Raw genomic sequence first — 24,549 nt, 5'->3', positions numbered from 1 at the left:
ACCCTGTAACCCCACGTATTTACCCTGCTAATCCCCCTAACCTAAAGGGCAATTTAGCATGGCCAATCAACCTAACCTGTACATCTTTGGACTGTGGGAGGAAACTGGAGTACCCAGAGGAAACCCACATAGAATGTGCAAACGTCAAACAGTTAGTTACCCAAGGCCGGAATTGAACCCGGGTCCCTGGCTCTGTGAGGCAGCAGTACTAACCACTGTGCCAGCGTGCTGCCCCTAATCATTCCAGCTTTTTAAAAATTGAATTCAAATTTCACCATCTGCCACGGTGGGATTCAAACCTTGCTGGTCCAGCGAAATACTATTCCACTGCCTCCCTTCATAGTAATGATTTATCTGATAGCTTTCTAAATAAAAGATAAATTTTATTTAAATGTAGGTAAATAAAGCTTTTTCGCAAAAATTTCTTTCAAAAAGACCCATTCCTCTATCTGCTAAGTCTGATAAGAGTTTTTTTTTAAATCCCTATCTGATTTCATAGAATCTCTACAGTGCAGAAGGAGGCCATTTGGCCCATCAAGCCTGCACCAACAACAATCTCACCCAGGCCTTATCCCTGTAACCCCACATATTTACCCTACTAGTCCCCTGACTCTAAGGATCAATTTGCTATGGCCAATCATGCACATCTTTGGAGTGTGAGAGGAAACCAGAGCACCTGGAGACACGGGGAGAAAATGCAAACTCCACACAGGCAGTCACCCAAGCTGGGAAACGAACTCGAGTCTTTGGCTCTGTGAGGCAGCAGTGCTAACCACTGTGCCACTGTGTTGCTCAAAGAAAGAAAGATGTTTTCCATTTGTATGGTGGTTCATTTTTTCAGTGTTGTGGATTTTAGCTTCAGGTTGACTAAAGACAGAGGGGTGACACTGGTGAGAGGGAGATTTCAAAATAAATCTCAAGGTTCTCATTTTAAGAAACAAATTAGTTTAGTTGGAAAAAGAGGCTGTCTGACCTTGAAAGAAAGAGTGAATATTTGAAACTTATTGGTATTTCCAAGTGGAAATTAATGTCAAATGTACTCTATTGATAGTGGTTGGAGAAAACCTTAATGTTCACAACATTAGATAGTATGCTTTTATACGCAGGCATATCAGTGGCAGCGTAATAATAGAGCTGGAAAAAAAATGATGAAAATGTTAGCTGTAAAATAACCTTAGGTCTGCAATGCTTATATTGAGTAGGGGGCAGGTATAAAGTTAGTTCATGTTTGTTTTCATTTGTCTCCTCTGGTCTTCACTTTCATTCCTTTCTGGGGTACCGATTGCCATCCTTAGTGCACAGAACGGTGTGTTTACTAACCGAAATGTTGTTGCAGAGACAACTTTTTAATCATCCAACTATTTTTTTTCTATTTATAGTCAACCAGTTGTTCCTCAATACAGTCACTAGATTTCTGAAAACATCTGCAGCAATAACAACAATTTACATCTAATTTTTGCAGCCAGATTCATCCTGCTAAATGTCTTAAACTTTCCTGGATTTAAATAACATGCTGGGCCCGATTTTTACCATCGCGTTGCGCCTGTTTTCGGGCGCGGAAAATTGGTGCAGGCGTGAGGCAAGTAGCGCGATCTGAACCCGCCTCCACCCGGTTCCCCCTTTACTGAGGCCTGAAAATGGCCGAACATTGCGTGCATTTAAATTGACTTAATGGGCTGCACGCCCAACTTTACCGGCACTTCCCCCTTTACCACTGCGTTCGCCCATCTGGAAAAGGCGCGAAACAGACATGCTCCATATAAGACCGATTCGGGTTAGTCAGGAGATGAGTGCCCGATGGCTCTCTGCTTGAGATTGGTGGTGGTGGTGGGGGGAGGGGGAGAAGATGGATCCACTGCTGCTCTGCCTGTGATCAGTGGGGGGGGAGAGGGGCCCACGTTTGGTCTGGGTGGTGGGGGGGGTTAAGGGGGTCACTAATGTTGTAGGGGTAAGGCAATATCTGTGGGGGCCAGGGGAAGGCATTATCCAGCTGGGAGGGATGTGGCAGGGAAGCAGCATTCTATCTTTTTTTTTCTGCGCATGCGCAGTTGGAGGCGCCGATTGGAGCTGCAGAGTTTTGAGAGTGTTTAGCCCCGCCCACATGCTTGTGCAGCGTGATTTGGACTCGCTGATATTTTTGCAGGCAGAGTGCGTGTGGGGGCTAAAAGTCGGATCTGAAACACTCCCAGTTTCAAGTCCGCCCAGCACGTAGAATGAAAATGGTAAAATTAGGCCTGCTGGTCTATAGCAGAGCTGGGTCTAACAAATATAGTAAGAGTTTTAATAACACCAGGTTAAAGTCCAACAGGTTTATTTGGTAGCAAACACCATTAGCTTTCGGAGCGCTGCTCCTTCGTCAGATGGAGTGGAAATCTCCATCTGACGAAGGAGCAGCACTCCAAAAGCTAATGGTGTTTGCTACCAAATAAACCTGTTGGACTTTAACCTGGTGTTGTTAAAACTCTTACTGTGTTCACCCCAGTCCAACGCCGGCATCTCCATATCATGTCTAACAAATATGACACACTTGAAACATTTTGCAGGTATTACTATGAATACATTAACGCAGGATGTTCGGGTAGGATTTTCATGTAGAAAATATGACCCTGTTAAAAGCATTTTTGTGTATGAGTGCATTAACTTTTTAAATAATCCAACTATCTTTCATCACTTGGTGCTGATTTGGCTTTGAATACACCAGGATTTTCACTGATCGTCAGGAAGATTGCCAGCTCTCTGGAGACAGACTTGCTGGAAACAGTCCGAAGTAGATATTTTCTGGTTGAGTATCCAATATGTTAATCAACATCCCTTTCAGGTCAAAATTAATTAACGTATTTCCTCTGAAGTACGAGATTCATAAAAATATTTTTCATACTGTTCATGGAAAGAATATTTTATTTACGAAGAGAATACTTCTATGTTCTCTTTCCTGCACATTCTTTCCTCTTTATTCATTTTCTTAAGGTTAAGTTCTTTATTGCTTTGGAAGTGTTTTACACTTGCTCCTACTTAGTTTGTCTATTTCCTTCTGATTTTTAGTTTGGTCTTCACTCTTCATTTGTTCTTTCACCTCATTACTGGTATTGGTGTGATTGAAATAGCTCAAAGTGGTTTGTGTTTTGCTGAAGATAGAAGTTATGTTCTTTCAACAAATCTTTCTCTCTTGGATGCTCCACCCAAAAGGGGTACAGTTAAAATGTTGATGCCATTTAAACTTCTTAACTGGTCTGGGCAAAATGTGGCGATTGAAAATAATACGAAGACTTCATGTGATGACTTTAAAATAGGCTTTATTAAATCATCTGTGCCTCAGTTTAAATGTGACTTCCAACTTTCTTGTTACCAGCAAGTGTTGCATAGACACACTTGACACTAACTTTGAGCAGCTTCATATCTTTACCTGAGTTGGTTGTAATACTAAGCGGAATCCATTGTCTCTTGTGAATTAACAAGTAAAAATTGTGTTTTAATTGATTCATAGAAAAGTAATTTTTGTCTTAGCTGCTTCCTCCTCCGATGCTTTATGTCAGGTGGCAGCAGTCATCCTCTTTATCCTCTGCTGATGCCACTTAGTTGTTATAAGCTGATTCTCCTTATAGCTGCCCCTTCCTGCCTTTATCCCATTTATTGGTGAAAGGGTTTCTATATGGAAGAGTGAGAGAAAAATCAATGTGATGCTCGAACAGGTGAACAAGTGTTTTTGTCTGTGACTTACTGTAATTTAAAGCTGGTTTTCACAGTCTAGAACAGCGGTCTCCAAACTCCGATCCGGATGCGGCCTGCTGCGGGCCAGATGTGGCACGCGGGCTGTAGTTTGGAGACCCCTGGTCTAGAATTTAACAATAACAGACCTGGATTTTTCATTGACTCTGCAACTGGACCATTATGAATATTTTTGATGTGTTTAAATTTGTTTTGCAGATTTATGAAGCTATTGAACAGTTACAAGTAGCACTTAAGCTCAGGAACGATGACATTCATTCGCTCCATTTGCTGACACTTCTGTTTTCTGCCCAAAAACATTATCAACGTGCTCTGGAGGTCATCGATATGGCAGTCAATGAATACCCAGAAAACTTCAGGTATTAATACAGAATAATTTGTTCATATATTAATCACTCGTATTTGATGAGATGCTTAGTTATCTGATTGGTACCTTTCCTCGTCCCATCATCTATGGAATCACTTGAAGTAATTAGTATTGATTAATTCAAAAGCAAATTCGATAACTTGCTTTCAAAAATTAATATCTGGGGATAGTATGTGAGTAATTTAAGATAACATATGTTAAGTTTGGTAAGCTTGGGAGAAAGTGACCTTGAATCTATGGTTCCCAAAACTCTCTGCGAAGGGGTGTTTTCCTTGCTTCATATTATGGAGTAATTGTTAGATATTGATTGCCACGATCAGCCAACAACTCTGTTATTCTTGTATAATTACTGGTATGGTTGGTTTAGCTCAGTTGGCGGGATGGCTGGTTAATGATGCAGAGCGACATCAACAGCGCAGGTTCAATTCCCGTCGCAGGAGATGGGGAAGCATCGTTGTCCCTTGTTATCAGCATTCTGTGCCCAATTGAGGGCCCTGGCATCAGGAAAGCTAGCCCCCTGCCCATGCCTCCAACCCTGCCGCACCCAGTTTTCTCCAGTCTTTTCTTAAATTGCAAAAAGTGCCACCTTAGATCCACAATGTCCTTGCATTATTCCAAGATCGTGATGCGCCTGTCAGTGAATTAGTTGAGAGAAAACCCCATTATTTGAGTCCAAACTAAGGGCAGGGCTGGGAATGATTTCGATGGCCAGAATTTTATTGCCCCGCCTGCTGCGGGGAATTGGAGCGGGCGAGGGCTGGACAATGGGAAGGTCCGTTGACCTCGGGCGGGATTTTACTTTTTCGGGACGAGCGAGGCTTTAATATCTTAGAATCTTTTACGTGGCTTTTTCGCCAATCCTTGTTTAGAAAAGAGCAGATGGTGAAAATTATTTTATATGTTATCAGTTGATCTGCATCATTTTGTGATTTGTAATTGTGTCTCACATCAATGGTTAAAGAACACCTTAACATTAAAGACTTCATATCATATCTGATGTTTCCAACAAATACACAGAAGTTGGAGGGTACAGAGACCTGTGTAATTAGGGCCTGCTGTTACTATATTTTTAAAGGTTTTCAGCTTTTAATAATAGGTTCACAAATATTGCTTCCACTTAGAATCTTGACTCACTAGTGTCTGCACAGTAAGACCATTTCTGCCCCACATGTAGAGCAGTTATTTTAAAGCCATGGACACTCAATAAAAAACTGACTTTTGTTACTTACTTTCTATTCCGAAAATTACAAGATGAGCAGCCCTAAGCCGGATTATCTGTTTCCGAAAGCAAAGGGTGGAAACTGTACTACTGTTGCCAACTGCATGTAGTAAACAGGATTTGAGTCATGGGTTTCTGTGTCTGTGAATTGAATTGAACCCTTGCACAGGGCGGTCTGCAGCTGCAGCTGTCGGCAGGCATGCAGGGATCAGGGGCTGGGGTTATTCTCCTCAGAGAAACGAAGGTTGAGAGGAGATTGATGGATGTTTTCAAAATCATGAGGTGCCTCGACAGAGTAGGTAGAGGGAAATTGTTCCCTTTGGCCCAAGGCTCAAGAATAAGATGATACTGATTCAAAGTGAATGGCAAAAGCCGCATCATTGACCTGGAAAACCCTTTTACGCAGCGAGGTCTGGAATGCAATGCTTGAGGGTGCCATGGAGGCAAATTTAACTATGGCCTTCAGCAGAGTATTGGATAAGCGCCTGAGGAGACAGAAAATTGCAGGATCTCGGGGGAAGGATGGGGAAATGGGACTAGCTGAGTGGCGCGCACACACAATAGGATATAGAGTTTAGAATGGCCTCAAGATTATAGAAGGTTGAATGTCGGAGACCACACAAGTGCCAGGCAATGACTGTCTCCAACAAGAGAGGATCTAACTATTGTCGCGTGGCATTCAATGGCCTTGCCATTGCTGAATCCCCCATTATCAACATTGTAGGGGTTACCATTGACCAGATACAGAACTCGAGTAACCATATAAATACTGTGGCTACAAGAGCAGGTTATAGGCTAGGATTCCTGTAGTGAGTAACTCATCTCCTGACTCCCCAAAGTTTGTCCACCCTCTACAAGACGCAGGTCAGGAGTGTGTTGGAATTCTCTACATTTGCTCGGATGAGTGCAGCTCTAACAACGCTCAAGAAGTTTGATACAATCCAGGACAAAGCAACCTGCTTCATGTTTTCCCAAACATTCACTCCCTCCACCACCGTCAAACAGTTGTAACCATGTGTACTATCTACAAGATGCAGTGCAGGAACTCACCATTGCAGCAAGGAAGATTGCGAATTGGTAGTGTCGGTATGATGATGCAACTCTGTTTGACCCCAGTTCTGGGCTATAGTGAGTTGAAGAGTCATGAGGCATTTGTTTATCTTTCAAGGAGAGTCTTTAAGACGGCCAACTAGTTTGTTTTTAATGGTGAAGCCAACCCCGTGGAGGCAGCGATTTTCTTCTGGTTTACCTTTTCAGTGGAAGATATAACTGCCACCTTGTTCCTTGAGCTTACCTTCTCCTGCCTGCTGGGTTTCAGTTAGGCTGGCGATATCGATGTTGAAATGCCTGAGCTCCCAGGCAACGATAGCAATATGCCGTTCCAGTCTGTCGTTCTCGAGGTTATCCATGAGGGTCCTGATGCCAGGTCTCAAACTTCATTTTGAAGAGTGGAGGATGCCTACGTGCGCGTTCTTTTAAAATGGGGCGGCCATTGTAGACCAGCTACCATACAGGCTTGATGGAGCAAGATCTTGATCCAGTGGCAAGGGGGTGCAAGACAACATGACTAAGATCTGCTCGCTTTTTGGGCCTAGGCCAAACAAGCTCATGTACTCCAACTGTTCTCCTTTCCACGGGACTCTTTCCCTTAGATTCATAAAATGCAGTGGTAGGCTCATGGGGGTGACACTGACCTCTCGCTGTTAATGATGTGTTACTCCACTCTCGCTGTTAATGGCCCATTGCTTCTTTCTCATTGTTAATGGCCCCATTGCTCCTCTTTCGCTGTTAATGGCTCCTTGCTCCTCTCTTGCTGTTAATGGCCCCATTGCTCCTCTCTCACTGTTAATGGCTCCTTGCTCCTCTCTCACTGCTAATTTCTCTATTACTCCTCTCTTTTTTAATGTCCCCATTGCTCTTCTCTCACTGTTAATGGCTCTTTGCTCCTCTCTCACTGTTAATGCTTTATTGCTCCTCTCTCACTCTGCTGGGTGGTGGTTACTGTCTCTGGGTCCTCTTCACCCGCTCCAATTATGCACCCAATTAGACACCAATTTTACCAATGCCAGATTGTGTGGAGGCCACCAGCTGAATCGAGGCAGCTGCCCCGAAGCAGGCCAGTGGATCATCGTAGCCAGTGACTCCATGCCCTAATGACAGGGCCGTGGGAATGAAAGGCCGCAGTCATCTATGTGAATAGATTTGCAGAAGGGGTTCCTCTCCTAACCAATGACCAGACGAGCTTCAGGCCTGTTTAGTTCATTATTTCAGTGCTTACTTCTTTGTTGAGGCGCCCTTTCCCTCGACTACCTGTCTTGGCAGCACCCACTTCTTTCAGTCTGGCATTGCCACAGGCCTTCTGATTGGGCCTGGAGGATTGAGAGTCTGCTCACAGTCCATAATGGAACAATGAACACAGAAGCAGCCAATTGGAGGTCACCTCCTGCAGGCTTGTGCCAGCAGATGAGCTAATGACACGACTAGCTGCAGGATCCTGATTTGGGCTCTCAGTGGGGGGGAGGGGGTTGGGGGGGAGGCGTTCCAATATCCTTTGGAAAATCCAGCTCATTAACTCTGTTTCTCTCTCCACAGATGCAGTCAGATCTGCTGAGCATTTCCAGCATTTTCTGTTTCTATATCTGTAATAAATCTGCGGAGGCCGAAGTCCCTTCACCAAAATCCCTTTATTTACAATTCTAACAGCAGTACACAGAGTGCTATCAGTTAACAGTCTACCTCCAGGGGTGTCAGAGGAACTGACACTCCCAGTCAAGTACAAGTCAAAGACTCCCTGATTGGTCTATCAACTGGATCCTTAATCAGGGAATTCATACTCCAATAGGCCAACCTCAATGGCCTGATTGAAGTCATTACAATATCCAAGGGTTAAACTGATCCTGGCTGCAGTTATATCAAATTGTTCAAATTAAATATTTGTTGTGAGGGGTTGTGAGAAGCAGAAGAGTTCCCTATTTTATCCAAATGTTGTATGCAGATTAATCTTTCAGGTTGTAATGGACAGCGACAATGTACTTTTAATTCTGCTGCTAACAAGGCCTGTCTGGCACATACTGCTCTTTTCAATAATTGAAGTACATTATGTGCAATCCACTTGAGACTGCAGAAACATTTTTGTGCTGAAGCAGTTTGTGTTGGGATGAAGTACTCAATGTGGTATCTGTGTTGGTTAAATTCGAGGGCAAATGTACTAGTGCCAACACAGAATTGACTGCAATTGATTTTTCTACAAATAGCAAAGGAAAGCTTACCCGCTTGTTGCTGCCAATCAGTCAGTGTACATAATGGTCCCTGTTTTGAAGTTTAGTTGGATAAAGGCCGTCATTTTGCTGTGGAGGCTGTTTCTATAGTAATGATTGAGCAATTTTTTTACCAGCTAACAATATAGTGAATTGCTAAGCTGTCAAAATAAGCAAAGTTGAAAGACAGGATTCCAACCGAGCAACAATAAGAGTCATTATTTAATTACAGTGTTATAATTTTAACTTTATGATGGGTATAAATGATCCTTATCAAACTCAGCAGTATTTTACTTGGTGTTGTATTACAACAATAATTAGCTGAGCTGTCATCTTTGAGTCCCCCGTTAATTCATTTAAACATCTCTGTGCAGCGAAGTCTGCTGATTGCTTATCCCTCTGCCCTTGGAAAATCTGTTTTCTAGAGTCCACTCAAATCTAGGTTTTACCTTTAGCCGTTTACTTGTCAAACAAAAGTGGAACAGAAAAATGTATACCACTAGGAGGAAGGAGAGAGGTCATTGTTCACAGCTGGACTGTGAAAGGTTAACAACAAGCGAGGTAAAGAGTTTCTCACATTTGTGTAAAAAGCCAAGGAGCTGAAGTGGAAAAGAATGCTGCAGTGAGGGGATGGCAGATTGCCAAGTCAGGACTGTCAACATGGCAAGATAGAAAACCATTTATTTCATGATGCAGAACTTGTTGGTATTGTGACTTACTTGATAGACGTAAACCGTCCTCCCAGCAATGAAGAACTATGAGGAAAAAGGTAAATATTTTCCCCTTTACTTTGTGCCTCAGCCTTAAAAGGAAAGCTTTGGTGACCTGCCGTCAGCTTTTGGCAATGTTTTGGTGAACCTGGTCCCTAAGAGATGTAGGAGAACGACCTTCCTACACTTAGGTTGGCAACTCTTCAGTGTATAGAACATTATTTTAGTTAACCCTTTTCCATGTGGCTAACACTTGCTCATACCTGTGGACCTTGCTGTTGTACCAACCAGTAGTCACGATTACAGGAAATTTTGACTCTGTGATTTCTATCTATAACTTCACCAATAACGAAAGACACATTGAATTTTTTAAAGAGGAATTATTTTTTTTTTTAAAAACAAGAAAATTATTTGACCAAAGAAGGCTACCACCAGTCACCTGACATCTGGTATTGTAAGTTGACCACTTTTCTGGAAAGTTCCTATATGGATTATTGTGGAATGTTCGACCAACCTTGACATGTTGCATAGAATTTCATACCTCCGGCGTGTCAAGATCCACTTCAAAAATAGACTCTTTAAAAGAAGACATGAAAAATAAAATGCTGGACTATGATCAACTTTAGTTCTGTCAAGACAATGAAAGCTACTAACTAACCAGATACCCACATATGTTCAAAACCTCTTGCAGAGAATGAAATAACCCCATCTCCTGTTCATTTCTGCAATCTGAAATGTGATGAAATAAAGATACGATTACTTGTTTGAAGACAATGACTGCAAGACATGTTAATTGAATTATCTCTTGGAATATACAGACAAGAGGTTTAAGAATTGGGTTTGCCAAGCCAGAAACAGAGAAAAATCAAAATCATCTGAAAATACTGCTGAAAAAAGCAGAAAGGAATCGTTCTGAAGCTAAAATTGACTCCAGCAAGGTGCAGTTACCTGAACTTCAATCAACTCCAAGATTTCAAAGGAAACCAGCTAACTTCAAACGGCTACAACATTCCACAACCTACGCCTCGAGGACAAGCAGAGGACTTGATCATATGCTCTTTTAACTCTTATTTGGACTCTATTGTCTCTTGCTTCTGAGATCTGTGTATATGTGCATCATAGGTTTTTTTTTCTTTTGTTTAGTAATTAATAAAGTAATTCTTTCTTTGACTCAAGAAAACCTGGTTTGATTGGCTCCTTATTAACAAGTAAATGCATTTGGAGTGGAAAAAGCATTTATAGGGAAAATAAATTTTTTAAATCCTGTGTTTTGACTACCTGAAGGGACTGAATTAAGGGGATTCAGTTCATTCTTCCTCACCCAGTCGTCACACATTCATAAATGAACAACTTAGAAGAAAATTAATTCTCAATTCTAAGTCTTTGTATGCAGGCTTTGTATGTAGGCTAATGGTGAATTAACACTAGAACTGTAATATTAATGCGAATTTTCATTTCCCACCAACACCACAGCTATGTACCTTGAATCCCAAGTCAGGACACAACTTGGGTCTGGAGAATAACAAGCCCTGGCAGAACTGGTTATACTTCACTTTGCAGTGAATTTGGGTCTTTCACATCCTATATATGTTCCAAGGGATTAGAACCGATATGAAGCTGAAACCACTTTGCACCAAGGCAAATTGGGTGTGGTGTATGATGGGTGAATAATTTCAAACCACTTATTTTTCACCACCATGTTAAAATTATGCTAATGTGATCGCAGCTTCAAGCTTTCTACGCAGTACAGGGAATGTGCTCATATGGGTTGGAGATTATACCCTTCAGCCATGATCCATGGAATATAATGCATACATCAAAGCAAAACACAGTGTCCCATTATTGAGTTAGTTGGTAGAATCTTCCAAAATTTCCTTTAAGTGCTGCCTCTGCCGAGGAAAACCTATGTGCAGCTACACAGTTGGCTTTTCTCATCAGATATTCCAGCACTTAGAGTAAAAAAAATCTTCTGGCATCTCTGACGCCATCATGATGGTTGGATATATAGAGCTGGCTCAGAGCTGCAAACAAAATTGGATTGAAAATGAGAGTAGGAGTAAATGGGTCTTTTCCAAAGTGGCAGGCAGTGACTAGTGGGACCCTGCAGGAATCAGTGTTTGGGCCCCAGTTATTCACAATATACAACAATGATTTGGATGAGGGAACCAAAAGTAATATTTCCAGGTTTGCTGATGAAACAAAACCTGTTGGGAATGTGAGTGGTGAGGAGGATGTTAAGAGGTTTCAAGGTGATTTAGACAAGTTGTGTGAGTGGACAAATATATGGCAGGTGCAGTATAATGTGACTCAATGTGAAATTATCCTCTTTGGATGGAGAAACTGAATGGCAGAGTATTATTTAAATGGTGATAGATTGGGAAATGTTGAGGTACAAAGGGACCTAGCTGTCCTAGTACATCAGTCTTTGAAAACAAGCATGCAGGTACAACAAGCACTTAGGAAGGCAAATGGTATTTTGGCCTTCATTGGAAGAGGACTTGAGTATAGGGACAAAGATGTCTTATTGCAGCCATACAGGGCTTCGATGAGGCCAACCTGGAGTATTTTGTGCAGTTTTTATCTCCTTGTCTAAGAAAGCATATACTTACCATGGAGGGAGTGCGGCAAAGATTCATCATTCTGATTCCTGGGATGGATGGATTGTTGCATGAAGAGGGGTTGGGTTGACTGGGCTTTATTCACTGGAATTTAGAAGGTGAAGGGAGATAGAATTGAAACATTTAAAATTCTGACAGGGCTGAGCAGACTGGATTCAGGGATGTTGTTTCCTCTGGCTGGGGTGTTTTAGAACAAGGGGCCACATTCTCAGGATACAGGGTAGGCCATTTAGGGCTGAGATGAGGAGAAACCTGTTTACTTAGAGGGTGATGAACCTGTCAAATTCTCTACCACAGAAAGCTGTGGAGGCCAAGTCACTGAATATATTTAAGGAAACAGATTTCTAGACTCCAAAGTTGTCAAGGGACATGGGGAAAGTGCAGGGGTATGATGTCAAAATAGAGGATCACCATGATTGAATGGTGGAGCAGGCTTGATGGGCTGAATGGCTACTCCTGGTCCTATTTTCTTTGTTTCTATATGGATGGATACTCAACATTTGAACTGCAAGCCACCTGAAACTGTAAAGGAAACTTACCTCTTTTCTTTACATACTTAACCTGTTAGCATTATTGTTTCCTGTGGTTGTCTTTGCAATGACTAATGATGCTCAGAGCATTAAAGGTATTAACAGCTTTGCAAGCTGTCCAGTGAACTGCTGCCATCGGCTCTGCGCTGACTACACGTATCCCTTCGCCCAGCCTGCTCCAACACACAGCGCTTCAGCTAAAAATGTAAATGATAGTGCTGCAAGTTAGTTTATGTCACTGCTACCGTGGATCCAGAAGTATTATATGTTTCAAATTCTTCCACTCCCTAGCCACTAACTCTCTCTCTCTCTCGCTAGCTGCTGTCTGAGGCTGAATCAGACCATTTGCAACCTCGACTTGCCTAAATGATCCGAAGAGTTTCCAAACTCTATCACCAAGACTGCCTACTTCCACCTCCATAACATCACCTGTCCCCACCCCTGCCTCAGCTCATCGACTGTTGACCCTTATCCATGTCCTTGTTGCCTCTAGATTTAGCTATTCCAATGAACTCCTGATTGACCTATCACCTGACTGACCTATCACCTTTCACCTCCGTAAACTTGAACTCATATAAACTCTGCTGCCGATGTCCTAACTGGCGCCAAATCCTGTTTGACCTTCACCCCTGTTTCACTGACCTGCATTGGCTCCCAGTTAATCACAAAGTTGTTTTGAAATGTCGATGTGCCGATAAGGGTCTAAGCAGAAAAAAAAACAGACGTCAGGGATCATGAGGCCTGCCTTGGATGACATCGCTTGCAACTGGACAGCGCAAGTCGTAGCAAGGCAGTGATTGGGCTAAAACAGTGGTTTTGCTGTGTAGAAAGTGTGTTCTTAACACCTGCAGTGTAGAGGTATTTGACCAGGGATTTGGAACCATTACGCAGGCATACCTTCCAAGGAGAGTGGGCTGGTGGAGGAGCCACAAATGACTACAGCAACGGTGATAGGAAAACAGCCACGTTGTGATGTCAAGTGGAGATTGCTTTTCCACCAAGGACATTGCAGTAATGTCTTTGTGCTTTGATACCATTGCTCTGACACGAGTATGTGTAAAATTATGCTCATACTGAATAGAATATAACCACAGTCACCAGTAAGGGTGTCCCCTTAAGCCAGTTTGGAACTTGAGTGAAGGAATTAAAGGCTTAATTGACTCTACCACTCAGATTCTAATAGTTTGACTCTTTGTCAAAACTATTGAACTCTATTCTGGATAAGGATCACGTGGAGACTTTAACCTGCCTCTTTCTCTCAAATGTGACAGACCTGTACCTTAACAATATTTTCTGTTTTTATTCCACTGGTCCTTAAAAATACTTCAGTGTATTTGCTACATAGGTTTACTGAGGCAGCTGAGTCGTTTTTATGTTCAACCTAATCTCGGCATAATTATTAATAAAAACAGAAAATGCTGGAGATACTCAGCAAATTTGCCAGCATTTGTCAAAGAGAAACAGTTAACCATATGATGAAATGCCATCAACTTGAAATGTTAACTGTTTCTCTCTGCACAGATGCTACCAAGGCTGGGTATTTCCAGCACTTCATTTTTATTTCCGATTTCCAGCACCTGCAATATTTTGTTATTTTTAATCAGTGTAATTGATGACTGGCCAAATCACCGATAAACAGGAAGATTCAGGCCTCAGTATTTTTTTTCAATATGTAGTACCTACTTTTTCTTTCAAAAAGCAGAAAGATAAATTTATTATAAATTTGGAATTTGACTGCAATGTGCGATAAATTGTTAATGTGGTTATTAAAGCAGCTGTAGTCAGTATGGGGATGTTTTAAATCCAGCTGGCAGGCTCATTAGGTTGGCTTGCGGTCTGTTATTCTGTGGTAGCAGAGGATGTTTTCCAGCTTTTGACATCTGCAACATATGAATCATCAGATGGAAAAGTAGTTCCTATTTTTAAAAAAAAGCTATCCATGAAATATGAGGGGAAAATCCAATTCACGGCTAGATGCTGCAGTCAGCTCGGGGTTCATTTGATCCAAAATCAAAGAATCTGCGCGATTCATTATAAATGTTATTTAGCTCCTTAATGGATCTGGTGGGCAAATGCCTTCATGCATCTCACCCGAGTAACCATTTTCCATGTGTGATTTTAAGATCCTCTTCCAACCATCTTCCACAACTCCCCCCCCCCCCCCCCCCCCCAATCAATTAAGAACAATGATGAGTTGTGGGTCATTTTCCATATCCTCTTGCTGAAGGCAGAAATCGACGATGAAATTCATCTGTGCCTCCAGTGTGCTAGCTCAGCCTTCGGCTGACTGAAGAGATATATATTTGAGGACCGGGATCTCAAACCTGAGACTAAGGTCATGGTTTACTGGGCAGCCCAGTGCTCCTATATGCTTCAGAAGCCTGGACAACCTACAGCCGACACCTCAAAGCATTGGGGAATTACCACCAGCAGTGCTTTTGCAAGATCCTCCAAATCTGGTGGCAAGAACAGCGGTCCTACCGCAATGTCATGGTGACACAGTGGTTAGCTCTGCTGCCCCTCATAGCGCCAGGGACCTGGATTCAATTCCTGGCTTTGGCCACTGTCTGTGCGGAGTCTGCTCGTTCTCCCGTGTCTGCGTAGGTTTCCTCCGGGTGCTCCAGTTTCCTCCCACAGTCTGAAAGATGTGCAGGTTAGATGCATTGTCCATGCTAAATTCCCTCTCGGTGTACCTGAACAGGTGTTGGAGTGGGGCGACTAGGGCATTTTCACAGTAACTTCGTTGCAGTGTTAATGTAAGCCTATTTGTGACACTAATATATTAATAAATAATAATGTCCTCTCCCAAGCCAAAGTGCCCAGCATCAGTCAAAACCAGCTCCAATGGACAAGGCATGTTGGCCATAAAGCTGACACCAAGTTCCCGAAGCAACTGCTCTACTCAGAACTCGGCCACGCAGGAGACTCCCAGGATGACAATGGAAATGCTTTCAGGATGTCCTCAAGCATCCCCGCTCACTATGGGAGTTTCTGGCTTGTGACCAAGCACAATAGAGAAAGCATTTGGGAAGGCGCCAAAGACATGAGAGATATCATCAGGAACATGCAGAGGTGAAGTTGAGGTGTTGGAGGAGGAAGCGCACAAACCTCCCAACAGCTCCTCGACCTGACCGTCCAAGTACCACCTACCTATGTATGGCAGAGTCTACAGATCGCATATGGGACTTAGCAGCCATCTCCGAACCCAATGGAACCAATTGGTAGCAAGTCATCCTCAATCCCAAGGAATTGCCTCAGAGTGAGCTTAGATGGTCATTATTAGGGAGCTGTTTGAATGCGATGATGGTGTTAACAATAAAGCGTTATTATCAAAGATGTAGCTTAATAATAGGCTTCTTAAATTCTGTCAGTGCAGAATTTATGAGAAAGGGCAAGCAGTTTTCATTTGGGGAGGCGATGGTCTAGTACTATTAATCCAGAAACTCAGCTAATGTTCTGAGGATCCAGGTTCGAATCCCGCCACAGCAGATGGTGGAATTTGAATTCCATTAAAAAAATCTGGAATTAAGAATCTACTGATGACTATGAAAGCATTGTCGATTATTGGAAAAACCCATCTGGTTCACTAATGTTCTTTAGGGAAGGAAATCTCCCTCCTTGCCTGGTCTGGCCTACATGTGACTCCAGAGCCACAGCAATGTGGTTGACTCTCAACTTGGGCGACTAGGGATGGGCAATAAATGCTGGCCAGCCAGCGACGCCCATGTTCCACGAATGAATAAAAAAAATATTCACACCATACCCAGGTAAATCATGACAGAATAATTGCAGCAATTAGTTTTTTGTCTTATCTAACTGCCTGATAAAGAAGCTAAGCCATTCAATTCAAAAAGGCAAACATGTTTTTGCAGTTTTTAAAGTATGTGGTTGGTGCTTTTTAGAATTTGGTAGACAATTACTCAAACAAAAACAAAGAATGCTGCAAGTGTACAGAGAATGTAGATGGATCAAAGTTTGAGTTCAAGGTGGCAGAAAGGGAAGGGGTGCAGGAGGAGAATGGCAATGAAACGATTTAAACATGAAATGAGAATTCTATGTTGGAGGCTGCAAAAATAATTGAGGGAGGCGATGGTGCCACCAGAAACCAACGTAGACCAGTGATGACAAAGATGTTGGGTGAGTGGGAAATGCTATGGGACAAGACGTAGGCGGCAGAGTTAGGGCTGAGCTGAAGATTAAAGAATCTGGAGAGCGACAAGTCAACCAGGACGGCATTGGAATACCATGGCTTGGAAGTGATAAATGGATTTGATGAACGTTTCAGCAGCAAATGAGGCAGGAGAGGATGTTGATGATGTAACATATTATTGATGGAAAGAATATGAGAACAGAAGTTTGGCTTGGGGTCAAATAGGATGCCGATGTTTTTTAGTGAACAGTTGGGTCCAGCCTACGGCAGTGGCCAGTCTGTGGGATGGAATTGGTGACAGGAGCACAGAGCTTGTGGTGGAGTGTTGATAAGCTTTACTTTTAGGCCTCTTTTACTTCTTCAGTGGGTTAGAGTTGGTACCATTAGTCACAGTAACAGTTTATTTTGAGAAGTAAAGATTGACGCATCATGTAACCATCTAATTGGCAATTAGGGGTGGCACGGTGGTTAGCACTGCTGCCTCACAGCACCGAGGACCCGGGTCACTGTCTGTGAGGAGTTTGCACATTCTACCCGTGTCTGTGTGGGTTTCCTCCTAGTGCTCCAGTTTCCTCCCACAGTCCAAAGATGTGCGGGTTAGGTTGATTGGCCATAGAAACGTAGAAGATAGGAGCAGGAGGAGGCCATTTGGCCATTTGAGCCTGCTCTGCCATTCATTAAGATCATGGCTGATCATCCAACTCTATAGCCTAATCCTGCTTTTTCCCCATAACCTTTGATCCCATTCACCCCAAGTGCTATATCCAGCTGCCTCTTGAATGCATTCAATGTTTTGGCATCAACTAGTTCCTGTGGTAATGAATTCCATAGGCTCACCACTCTTTGCGTGAAGAAATGTCTCCTCACCTGCGTCCTAAATGGTCTACCCTCAATCCTCAGACTGTGACCCCTGGTCTGGACACCCCCACCATCGGGAACCATCTCCCTGCATCTATCCTGTCTAGACCTGCTAGAATTTTATTAGTCTCTGAGATCCCCCTCATTCGTCTGAACTCCAGCGAGAACAATCCTTACCTAGTCAATCTGAATAGTTGGGTCAACCTTAGCCATGCTAAATTGCCACTTGGTATCAGGGGGATTGGTAGAGTAAATACATGGGGTTACGGGGATAGGGCCTGGGTGGGATTGTGGTCAGTGCAGACTTGATGGGCCGATGGCCTCCTTCTGCTCTGTAGTGATTCTATGATTCAATCATCAATAACTTCATTCACGTCTTCTAAGAAAATGGAGCAAGAAATGATAATGGTGGACCTGAATTGGGTAACACCTGGAGCTTATGGATGCCTGTTACATATTCCTGTGTGTGATTGTCTTCTTGGCTTGGTGAATTCCTCATGCTAAATAAGCCCAATTTTCATATATATACATTTTTAAAAATGGAACTGTGAATAAATACATCTGATCAGATGTTTCCACAATACCCCCGTTCCTCTACCAGATTTTATGAATGGCACAGGCTTGCCCAAATGCAGACAAAATCTTGTGACATTCCCTTATCCCTCTTTTAGACTTTACGCAATGTTTTTGTGTTCATCTGGATTGGATGATGATTCACAATATGGACCCAGTAGATCAAAGCAGCTCTGACTGAAAAAATAATCTATTTTCGACATTATCTGTGCTGCACATGTGGGATGTCATGGAATTGTGAATGAACTGAAGTCCTGAACTGGGGCTTGAGCCCACAATTTACTGACCCAGACGTGTGAGTGCCTTCACTGAGCCAGATGAGTGTCACAATCTGATAACTCTCTCAAAAGATAGAATATTAATGCAGCTTAACAGGGTATTTATGTTATTTTCTTCACCCCTTTGGCTTTCAAGTCTCCCTTGTTGTCCCAGCTTGAGCCGCGTTCCAAACAAACAGACAACTGGCTGATCTGTCCTCAGACTTCTCAACATGTCACCCGATAATTATTCAGTAGGAGAGACCTTTTTGGGTTCCTTCATCCTCTAACTTTACTATGCGAAAAGCATAGGACACATTGTTGTAACATTTACTCCACTGGAGGACTTGTTTAGCTGTCTTGAGTTGTCTGGGCTGAATTTTACCAGCATTTTGGGATGGAATGGGGGTTGGAATGGCACAGGAAGACAGTGGGTGGCATGCCTTTTACTTTCTGCCTCCATTCCATTTTGCCAGCAGTGAAAGATGGTGGATCTGCCTGGACCCTAAAAAAATTCAAGAGTTATAGGCATCACTGGCTAGGCCAGCATTTACTGTCCATCCTCAATTGTCCTTGATAAGGTGTGGTGAGATACCTTCTTGAACTTATGCAGTCCATGTGTTGTAGGTACATCTGTGGTACTGTTAGGGAGGGAGCTTCAGGAATTTAACCCTGCAACAGTGAAGGAACGGTGATATATTTCCACATGAGAATGGCATGTGGCTTGTACGGGAACTTGCAGTGATGGTGTTCCCATGCATCTGCTACCCTTGTCCTTCTAGGTGGTTGAGGTCAGGGGTTTGGAAGATACAGTCAAAGGAGCCTTAATCAGTTTCTGCAGTGCATATTCAGATGGTGCATACTGCTGCCACCGTGCACTGGTGGTGGAGGGAGTGGATGTTGAAGGTGGTGGATGGGACGCCAATCAAGTGGATTGCTTTGCTTGGATGGTGTCAAGATTCTTGAGTGTTGTTGGAACTGCACTCACCCAAGCAAGTGGAGAGTATTCCATAACACTCCTGATTTGTGCCTTGTAGATGGTGGACAGGCTTTGGGGAGACAGGAGGTGAGTTACTGTCTGCAGAATTCCCAGCCTCTGACCTGCTCTTGTAGCAAACATATTTGTATGGCTTGTCCAGTTCAGTTTCTGCTCAATAGTAACCCTCAAGATGTCAATGATGGGGGATTCAATGATGGCAATGCCATTAAATGTCAAAGGGAGGCAGTTGGATTCTCTCTTGTTGGAGATGGTCATTGCCTGGCACTTGTGTGCGCGAATGTTACTGGCCGCTTATCAGCACAAGTTGCCAATCAGGGTTCACCTCCTGGTTCTGCTGGCATTTGCCAACAACAGTGATGGGGGTGGGTGCACACCACCACATTGAGAGACCACCTAGTGAATCCTGGTAGGTTCCAGGGTGCAAGTGAACCTCCTTTTTGGACCCAGTAGCAATGACCGCCTCAGCGACAAGAGTGCCACCTGTCAAATGTGTTTCCTCCCCGCCCTCCAGAGCGTAGGACAGATGATCTACTATACAGGAACAGGAATTCATTTTGTTTAAATTAATCTACTGTTTAATAATCCAAACAATTTGAGCTCATTTCAGTGCCTTTATATTTGCTATGAACTACCAGGGTGCAAAACCTTTGAATTGCACCAGATCTCACATGTATTGCTAAGTGTTCTGGAATATGTTGGATATGCTTCATTATTCTCGCTGCGATTATTAATTCCTGTGGGAAAAGAACGCGTGGAAAATGATCAGATGGGGGGAGGGGGGAAAGGGTAAGGAATGCACATTCTGTGTCCTATTTAGAAAGGAGGTGGCATTCTTCCTTTTTAGTACTGTTTCGCTCAATGTCTGCAAACTGTGCCCTGTTGTGCGCTCACTTTTGCTGACTCAGTCTGTGGTGGAGCTGCAGTACGACTAAAGAGAAGCACTGCAGTTTAACAGCGATATCAGCAGGAATAAGGTGCTGGTGGACAGGCTAAGCAGAAAGCACGTCTGACAGCAGAGTGCTGCAGCTGCTGTGCTGACACTCGCTGATCCACACTTTAATTTCTGTGTGATTGCGTCACCAGGTTATTTGCAGCACCTGCCGGGTGGTTCCCTCATACTGTATTAGGGCTGTGTGAGTACAGAGTGTTTTTGTGGCTTTCACTGTAGGTTTTATATGGTCTGCAAGGATTGTTTTTTTTTTTCAAATATTTATTTCTATGCATTGGTCTTTGCCTATAACTGGCAAATAGTTAACTTGAAAATAAATGAATGTTTCTAAAGCCTGTGATGAGAAATTTATGTCCATGGGTTGCTCAGACTCTGCCTGTGGTTGCAGTTTAATACGATTGGGTTTTTTTATAACTGCACTGCAGAACACTTTTTTTTTGCCTTTGCTAGTTTTAAGCAGATGCTGCTGCTTAGGGCATGCTATGCCTAGGAACCGGTAAATTGGCAGTGCATTGTGCTGCACCTCGCTGTAGAAGGACAGGATCTCAATATTTCAATCGTATCATTCTGTAATGTCTTCATGGGAAAAGGCTGGGAACGTCCTTTTTTTTGGTTGATTGACTCCCAAATTATCTTGTACACTTCTGAGCAGCTTGGAAGGGGGGTCGGTGGTGGTGGGGAGGTTGGGGGATTGGGGGGGCGGGGGTGGGGTGGAGTTGCCTGCCTCTCCTGTTAATCAGAGAATCATGTACAACACAAAGAGAGACTAAAACAAAATGAGTTGCCTCGTTTCCCTCCACCTAAAAGGCCTCTGTTAGCCCACAAATGTATTTTAATTGCTGTTGAATCTCCATCTTTAATATAAAAACACGCTTATTCAAATTAAAATGGTATCCTTCATGCCATTAAGTTTCAAAAGCATTTTTAAACATTTTTGCACCGAGTGCATCTGGTAACTGCCACTCCTCGTAGCTCAGCATTGCCTGAAGCACAGTGTTAGTTGAATAATGACTGCTATAAACTTTATAGTGCATTATATATGTGGCTTTTAAAAATACAAATAGATCAACACCTTACCTGAGCTATCAATCTTGCAATATATATGTAAATTTTACTCGACTGCATCGGTAATCAAGTAATGCTTCTGCAAAACAGCAGTCTTAGCAGAATGCTTGTTTTGCATGTTGAGATAAAAACTTAAATTGTGCTGATAGTACTTATTCCCCACAGGATGAATACCTAAAACTTAAAATATTTATAAATTCTTTGTCAGCAATAGAGGGTGTTCTGGATGTCGCATTAAAACAGGGAGATGGGAACAGGGCAGGCATGTGAGATTAGAACTACAGGACATGTAGCTTCTGTGTAATCCTGCAGCGAGAAAGAGCCATGTGGATAGAGTTAAGGAATGGGAAGTGAAATGGTAGCATTCCTGATGTGTGTTTTAAGCCACTAAACTGAACAGAAAAGAATGATTCAGAGAAATAAACCAGAATAATATGGCAATAATATTGGGCATTTTTAACCAGCCCAATATAGACTAGAATAAAAGTAATACTTGTGGTCAAGATGGCAAAAAATAACCAATTTTCAGATTACGTGGAAGATTGCTTCTTCAGTAGGCTTTTTGCCCAATATGTAAAGACATAATGGTTAGGTTGGTTTCTGGGAAATTAAGACAACAGGGACACAATTGGGAAGGTTAAGATCAAGCTGAAACTAGAAAAGAACAATATCGGGCCCGATTTTACCATTTTAATTCTAAGTGCTGAATCTTGGAGTGTTTCAGATCCGACTTTTAGATGCGTTCTCAGGCGCCTCCATACCTACTCTGCCTAAAAAAAAAGCAGTGATTCTGAATCGCGCTGCAGAAGCCTGTGGGCAGGGCTTATCACACCCAAAACCCTGCTCTCCTATCCGAGCCTTCAAATGCGCACGCGCAGTAAAAAAAAATAGACAAGTGCTCCCCTGCCACATTGCTGGCCCGATTAATGCCTGCCCTCTGGCCCCCACAGACATTGCCCCACCCCTACAACATAACTGTCCCCCTTATCCTCCCATCCCCTGCTACCCAGATTGATCGCAGCCCCTTGCACCCCCCTCCCCCCCACCGGTCACACGCAGAGTGGCAGCGGACTCCCCTTCCGCTCCCCCCACCAGCGAGTCACCTGACCCCCCCCTTCACCAATCTGAGTCAGAGAGCCACCGGAAGCTCTGAACTTATCTCCTGAGAAGCTGGAATGCCCGAATCGGACCTTTGTGGACCATGTCCGTTTCACGCCGAATCTGGATGAGCAAACACGATGGTAAAGGGGGAAGTGCCGGAGTTCGGACGTCCAGCCAATTAAGTCAATTTAAATGCATTCAAATGCACTTAAATTGCCGTTGCGTCTGATTCGGGTATGGTTCCGATCACCGCCATTTTCAGCCATTGGTAAAGGGGGAACGGGCGCCGAGGCGGTTGCGGATCGCACTACTGGCCTCATGCCCGACTTTACCAAGTTTTCGCGTCTGAAAACAGGCGCAACTTGATGGTGAAATCGGGCCCGTAGTGTCAGGGGGACTAGCAGGATAAATGTGTGGGGTTATGGGAATAGGGCCTGGGTGGAATTGTAGTCGGTACAGACTCGATGGGCTGAATGGCCTCCTTCTGTACTGTGGGGATTCTATGAAGGGGACTGGTCTATATTAACTGGCAAGACATTATCAGGAGAATGAGACAGCAGTGGGGAAATGGATGGACTCTAAAATAGGTATGCTCCTTTATGATGAAAGCAGGTGCACCAAAAATATTGTGGGGGGTGCCCAATGCCCATACCCTCGATCATGCACAGATTCAAGGCCCCCCTCACTTTCCAGCTGACATGCAGCCCACACATCCTGAGCAGCTGTGGAGACTGTGCGTCAGCAGGCCAGCCTGGAGCTGTGAAAATTTCATGCAAGAAGGGAAGAAACCCTTAAGTGGTTGTTATTTGGCCACTTAAGTGTCTCAATTGGAGGTGGGGTGGGAAAGTCGACCATGGGCCACCCACCCTCAAAACCTACTTCCAGTGGTGACAGGAAAGTGTCAAGTATCGGTCCTGGCACCAACCCACTTAATTCTCGGGCCTCCCACCCTCTTCTTCACCTCCTGCAGGGGCAGAAGGTTTCGGCCAAAATCTCTTGAAAAGCGCAGATGTGCACAAGCTGCAATTGTGCTCAAGTGGCTGCTGGAGTATTTTCCAGGCTGGCAGCTTTGATTTTGAACTTCATGCTTCCTTGTCTCTGAAAACTTATTTTTACCCGATGAACTCAGCTTTTTCAGTACCAATCCAGGGTTGGCATCTATGAAATGGAAAGAAAACCACCCACTGCTACTTGCTGCGGTGAGAAGTATCATTCCGATCACGTTCCCCGCATTCTTGTCTCAGCTGCTGTGTTCAATTCCATAAATTTTGGAACTTATGACTGAATGTTACATTCAGTGATCCTTGCATAGTAAATCACTTCTGTACTCAATTTAATTCATTGTGAACAGATTAACTCTTCACGGAGCACTACTGCAGCGCAAATACGCATTTTACTAAAATACTTGCTTATTGAAAATAAAGACTATAAGCGCTGCAATTAATTGCACAGTCAGCCCATTAAAATCGGAAAAGAGAAAGTTTAAAAAAAAGATATTTTCTCCATTTCAGATACTGACTGATCAGCTGTGAATATACAACATTTTCTGCTTCTTGGGCGGCATGGTGGCATAATAGTTAGCACTGCTTCCTCGCAGCGCCAAGGACCCGGGTTTGATTCTGGCCTTGGGTGACTGTGTTGAGTTTGCACATTCTCCCCGTGTCTGCGTGGATTTCCTCCAGGTGCTCTGGTTTCCTCTCATAGTCCAAAGATGTGCAGGTTAGATTGATTGGCCATGCTAAATTGCTCCTTAGTGTCAGGGGGATTAGTAGGGTAAATATGTGGGGATAGGGCCTGGGTGGGATTGTTATCAGTGCAGGCTCGATGGCCGAATGGCCGCCTCCTGCTCTGTAGGGATTCTATTCTATGGATTCTACGAACCGTCTGATATTTTGTTAACCCTATCATTTTAATCTGGGTTCTTTACATTTTCTTCACATTCTTAAGGAACCTCTTTCAGATATGAGGATTTTATCTTCTTAATTAACTTTTTGAAATGAATGTAATGTTTGCCACTTTCCAATGCTCCCAGGAACTATCCCTGAATCAGAGGAAATTTAACAAGTTACAACGAATGCATTCCTAATTATTATACCTCACCTCTGGTGCAAACATCCGAACCCGAAGATGTGTTTAGCTTCAGTAGTTACCAGTTTTAAATTGATAATA

At 43.3% G+C, this 24,549-nt stretch overlaps 1 protein-coding gene across 1 annotated transcript in view; it reads left to right on the top strand.

Moving 5' to 3' along the window:
* Nucleotides 1–24,549, top strand: part of LOC144504409 (tetratricopeptide repeat protein 7A-like) — a 272,644-nt gene that overhangs the window by 141,152 nt on the left and 106,943 nt on the right. Inside the window, exon 15 of the mRNA XM_078229665.1 lies at nt 3,925–4,085. Coding sequence (XP_078085791.1) covers nt 3,925–4,085 — 161 coding nt within the window. The remainder of the gene's footprint in view (nt 1–3,924; nt 4,086–24,549) is intronic.

The sequence above is a fragment of the Mustelus asterias genome, chromosome 15 (genome assembly GCF_964213995.1).
Source record: "Mustelus asterias chromosome 15, sMusAst1.hap1.1, whole genome shotgun sequence".
NCBI classification, from domain to species: Eukaryota; Metazoa; Chordata; class Chondrichthyes; order Carcharhiniformes; family Triakidae; genus Mustelus; species Mustelus asterias.
This window is presented reverse-complemented; position numbering and strand designations above follow the sequence as displayed.